This window comes from Chinchilla lanigera, unplaced genomic scaffold, assembly GCF_000276665.1.
Source record: "Chinchilla lanigera isolate Chin_1 unplaced genomic scaffold, ChiLan1.0 scaffold00182, whole genome shotgun sequence".
NCBI lineage: Eukaryota > Metazoa > Chordata > Mammalia > Rodentia > Chinchillidae > Chinchilla > Chinchilla lanigera.
The window spans coordinates 187,477-192,684 of NW_004955583.1; the positions used below are offsets into that span (position 1 = coordinate 187,477).

General features: G+C 48.7%; 2 protein-coding genes across 3 annotated transcripts in view; one reads left to right on the forward strand and one right to left on the reverse strand.

Annotated features, from left to right (window-relative positions):
- The window catches only part of LOC102010753 (putative uncharacterized protein ZNRD1-AS1), a gene marked incomplete at its 5' end in the record, with an annotated part of 4,577 nt that extends 1,088 nt beyond the window's left edge, over nt 1-3,489 (reverse strand). Inside the window, 2 exons of the mRNA XM_013509840.1 lie at nt 377-452; nt 3,356-3,489. Of these exons, the coding sequence (XP_013365294.1) occupies nt 377-452; nt 3,356-3,489 (210 nt within the window). The remainder of the gene's footprint in view (nt 1-376; nt 453-3,355) is intronic.
- Nucleotides 3,490-3,775: 286 nt separating this feature from the next.
- The window catches only part of Znrd1 (zinc ribbon domain containing 1), a 4,312-nt gene continuing 2,879 nt past the window's right edge, over nt 3,776-5,208 (forward strand). Inside the window, exons 1-4 of one of the 2 annotated variants that reach the window (XM_005414293.2) lie at nt 3,776-3,868; nt 4,069-4,223; nt 4,422-4,522; nt 4,715-4,824. In XM_005414293.2, coding sequence (XP_005414350.1) covers nt 4,088-4,223; nt 4,422-4,522; nt 4,715-4,824 — 347 coding nt within the window. In that variant the 5' untranslated portion in view covers nt 3,776-3,868; nt 4,069-4,087. Of the gene's footprint in view, nt 3,903-4,068; nt 4,224-4,421; nt 4,523-4,714; nt 4,825-5,208 lie in introns of both variants that reach the window. The other variant, XM_005414292.2, reaches the window with a different exon arrangement.

A 5,208-nucleotide genomic window follows, 5' to 3' on the forward strand; every position in this document is an offset into this window, starting at 1 on the left:
TTTTTTTTTGGTTTTTCTCCGGTACCGGGAACTGAACTCACGACCTTGCGCTTGCCAGGCAGGCGCTTTTGCCGCTGAGCTAAATCCCCAGCCCCAGTTTGTAATAATTTTAATTTGACTCCCTTCATTCCCAAGGCAAGCCTGGGAGCTCTAAAAGTATAAAGTACCCACCACAAATCAGTAACTAGCTAAAAAAAATATAGACCATTGCGAGATTTCAAAATGATACTTTGTTTTGTAACTGCTGAAATGGCTGGGAAATATTAGCTAGTGTGGACATGCTACACAGTGATGTCACTTGGACAGAAGGATTTTAAACCTAAGGTTCATTCTCTGAATAATCCCAAGCTATATGTTGTGAAGATAACTTATTTACCAAGATCTTTTTCTCCAGTGGGGACTGTTGACCTGCAGCAACCCTAGGGTCTTTCGACGTTTTAGCCCAGGCCAATCTGGAAGATAAAAAGTAAAGGTAGATCAGAATGTGGGCAATGTCAACATACCGGCTCACATATTGCCTAAGTCAAAGGATTCAAATGTTTTGGCCTTAGAACGGAAAACTTGGTTAGAGGAGGGACTCTACAAGGCCATTTCTTCCATGGGAGACCACTGCATTCCTATGGTGAAGAAGAGTGAATCCTCCCTTATAAGAAGAGCATCTTCAATTTCTTATGAACTAAAAAGCATACTTCTCCTGTGGATTCAGTGTAAACCATTCTGAATCTTGTATCAGAGGTGGCAAGAGGGAAGATACAGGCTCCTTGGTGGAGTGTTGCCCAATTACATCTATGTCAAATTGGTCAGACTCCCTGCCTTTGTCTTCTGCAATAATTCTAGGCTCCAATTTGATCATGTTATTGTGTTTCTGCAGTAGTTTCTTGAGTTGGGCTCTCTGTGACTCCATCAGCACATACAGCTCTCCGCTCCCTGTTCTAAAATTGTATTATTTGGTCATCCACCCCTCTACTTAGGTGCCTTATGCTGACAATCATCTTTCACCCTAAATTTATGAGACCATTCCTCATTGAACCTCTCAGAATAGGAATTTGTGGCTGCTCTATGTCAGTAAGCCTGAACCTATGGGACATGTGTTGCAGCAAGCTGTTTGTATCGCTGAAAGCTCTAAAAGGTTCACCATCAACTGCTCTAGGTCTATTTATAGGGCAGGCTGATGGCAACACAAACGAAGACTATTATCTTTTTATGCACTGTTCTCTAACCTGAGCTTACTGTGAGGTCATATTTAAGCCACTGAGAGTGGTACACCCTGAGGGTGGCTTTGATACCATCCATGGTTAAAAGCATGGGCTTTGGAGACTGACAGCAATAATTCCGCTACCTCCTAAGTACAGGACGAGATTATCACTTAACTTCTCTCTATGCGTTTCTTCATCTATAAAACAGAGATATAAGACAAAGATGCAAGGAGATTAGCACAAAGCTGGACATATGGTATATTCTGAGTAAATGGCAACTGTCTTTTACAAGTTAAGCCTTTGTTTTTCTATTCTGTGCAGTCTTCTCTGACTTAACATTTTTTTATTTTTACAGTTCATTTGAAAATCAGTCATGGTTCACATTGTGATAAGCTGTATTCATATGTAACTTTAAACATCTTGATGTTGAAATGTAGGCACATGCCTGTAATCCCAGCACTCAGGAGGCTGAGGCAGGAGGATGGTTGTGAGTTCGAGACCAGCCTGGGTTACAAAGTGAGCTCAAGGCCAGCCTGAACTGCATAGGGAGACCCTGTCTCAAAAAGACCAAAAAAGAAGAAAGAAATGTAGGCTTATAGCTGGGTGTGGTGGTGTACATCTGTAATCATAGCACTCAGGGGTTAAAGCAGGAGGACTGTCACAACTTTCAGGCTAGCTTGAACTACAGTTAGACTTTTTCAAGGAGGGGAGGCCAGACTTGTGTCTGAAAAACAAAAACAAGAAAGGCCAGCCTCCCAAAACAAATAAGCAAAAGAAATTTAGGCTTTTTAAATGTAGGAATTATAAATTTATACATAAAATGACACCTATGTTTTTGGAGACAATCTGACATCTAACATTTGGTCTCAGTGATGAGCACATTTTTATTTGCCCATGTGTGCTTATTTTGAGACCTTAAAAAAATGACTATCTTCATTTCTTTGCACATAGTATCTAGCATGGTACTTAACATTAGAGTATGATCCCAAATTCTCAAAATTAATAACTTGTTCATTATCCTTATCACATAATATCTAAGCATCTTTTTCTCTCATACTTACAATAACATTGTATGTTTTATTAAAGCATTACCATTCTTCTCTGAAGTTTACAAGCATTTGTCTTATATGCCTGACCTACACTCATGTTTTGTACTTATGAATGCACCTTCATTGTATACTAATTATTCTTCTGTGTTCTATGAGTCAGAGAACACAGACTTCAAGTATTAGTCCCAGCGTCTGCTCAAAGGCTGGCATAAATGTTTATTGAACAGGTTGTGAGCTTTTGTTGAAAAAGAGCCATGCCTTATAATGCCTGTGTTCTTTTACTGCTGTAGAATTTGATTTATGGTGGGTGTTGGCTGAATAGCTGGCAAGCAAAGTTGGAGAGGAAGGAATGCTAATTTCAATGTCTACTTTGAAAGAAAAAAAAAAACCAGAAGTGAAAATACAAGACTGTATACCATCACGGACTCAACAACAGACAACCCTTCGTGAGATAAACAAAATGGCACCAAGCTGCACAATTAAGTCAAATTATGGGGCACGTCATTAGTGTTTTAATCTCTTCACTATGGTCGTCTCCTATCAGTCTCTTCCAAGGAAAGACCACAGCTTGTGGCCTTCCGAAGAGAAAAAGTGATGACTCCAGAACTCATATAAAGGAGTTTAGCATAGCTATCAGGTTCGACGGTTGTAGGAAGGTCGGGAGGGAAGTAGGAAACTCATATAGCAGCTGCCTCTTTCAGGTCAGGTTTCTTACATTATAGGCTACACATGACTAAAAGTAGCACGCTTTCTAAAGATATTCATCCTTCCTCAAGTTGTCTAAAAGACGGGGAGAGGGTGCTCAGCTGTCCACCAAACAAATGATTTAGAGCTGGAGGCCGGGAGAGGAGGAAAGATGGAATGCGGTCCTCAACGGAGAGCCAAACTCGACCTAAGTCTTAGGAAGCTGAACCTCAGGCTCCTGCCCGCCGCTCAGGGGCACTTCTGACTGGGTAGCGTCCCTCACCTAGGAGAGGGAAGCGCCCGTCTCTTCTACCTCATCCCCTCAAAGACCCCGATCTCTGCTGCGAAGTGGCCCCTTCACCCTGCTCCATCTCATGGGGACTAAGGTTCCTCTCCCGCCTTCCCCTCGCTACTCGCAGGGCTTACGCGGCGAGCTCGCCCTTCCAGGCGCCCGAGCCGGCCGAGAAGCGCGCGGAGCCCGCTCGTCTCCGCGGCGCGCCCACGGCTCGCAGGGCCCCAAGCACGGCCGAACTGTCGGGCCCAGAACACTCGGTTCTGTCTTAACGGGTACGCGGCTGCAAAAGCGATAAACCGTCTCGGGAACGGCAAGTTGCGGTTCTCTAGCCCGTCAGTCAGTGTTCAACAGTCTGGTTTTCAGGACAACCTCCCACCCGCTTCGCTCTGTAGGAGGCGAAAAAAAAAAATCCCACGATTGCGTTTCAGTGTGAAAAGTAGTGGGACGCCCAGCACTGGTAGCTCGATTTTTCTTACTCGTGGGCACAGAACCAGGGCGACAGCAGCATCACAGCCTCCTTCCGGCCCTTCCCAGGAGTCCGCGACAAAGGGTCGCGACGGATTATGACGTCACGAGCCAGCCGAGGCCAGGCGCTGTCGACGCTCTAGCCCGCAGAGCGCTCGCTGTCCCGCGGTCGGCGCATGGTGGGCGCTCTAGCTGGCCGCGTCGGCCGCGTCGGTAGCCCGCGCTGGCGGGGCGGGGCGGGGCGGCGGGGCGTTTTGCGGCGCGCGCTGCGAATCTCGAGCTACCTGGTCGCCGAAGCGCGAGGCGCGTGTGCGTGGGGACGGGGCGGGAGCCGCAGGCTTTTCTGTCTTTGGTCTGTAGACTCCTCGTTCCTTTCCAGCCTCCGCCGCAGGTCAGACATGGAGCTCACCAGCACCGGCTCCAGCTTTCAGTCGGACCTGGACTTCTGTCCGGAGTGCGGCTCCGTCCTGCCTCTGCCCGGCGCTCAGGACACGCTCGCCTGCACGCGCTGCGGCTTCCCCGTCAACGTGAGGGGTGAGGGGCCCCGGGGAGGTCGGAGGCTCGGGGTGTCCACCTGGCCGGATCGGGGGAGGCCCGGGGCAGCGGCGGGCGCGCGCACGTTGGTTCGGGGAGGAAGCCCCAGGGCAGGAAGCGGGGCCTCCTGATCCGATCGGGAGCGGCGCGGCGGGAGCTCCCTCTGCCGACCTCTGACAGTCTTCACTTCCTGTGCAGACTTGGAAGGGAAGGTTGTGAAGACCTCAGTTGTGTTCCACAAACTGGGGACAGCCATGCCTGCGTGGGGGGAGGAAGGACCTGAGTTCCAGGGACCCGTGGTAAGTTGGTGAAGTCCGGCTGTAGAAGTAGGGTGGGAAGACGTGGAGAGGCGATCGCAGAGATCTGGAGTTTTGTAACCACTTCCTAGAGGGAGGGGATCCTTAGGTCGAGGATGTCTGACAGGTGCAGTAGCCTGATAAAAAAAACAGGGGATATGGCTGCACCTCCTTAAGCCACCCGTTTTTCCCTAGGTCGACAGGCGCTGCTCTCGATGTGGCCACGAGGGAATGGCCTACCACACCCGACAGATGCGCTCGGCCGACGAGGGGCAGACTGTCTTCTACACCTGCACCAACTGCAAGTGGGTACCTTCCCCGCCCGCGCCCCTTCCTGGTGTTTGCTAATTGAAATCCAGTGACAGACGTATTGTACGAAACAATTGGTTTTTTGGCCTCGTACCTAACAGGGAGATTTGTGGTTTGTTTGTTCGTTTATTTTGGAGACGAGGTCTCGATATGTAGTTCAGGCTGGCCTTGACCTCACTGTATAGCCCGGGCTGGCCTCAGCCTCGAGAGTGCTGGGATTACAGTGTGCACCACCATACCCGCGGCCTACTTTCTCTTTCTGGAGGTGGTACTGGAGATTGAACCCACGGCCTCATACCTGTACCATGCATCCTACCACCTGTACACCTGCCTTTCTCCTTTTATTTAATGTTTGAAGTTTGTTAGGCTTTTTTTTTTTT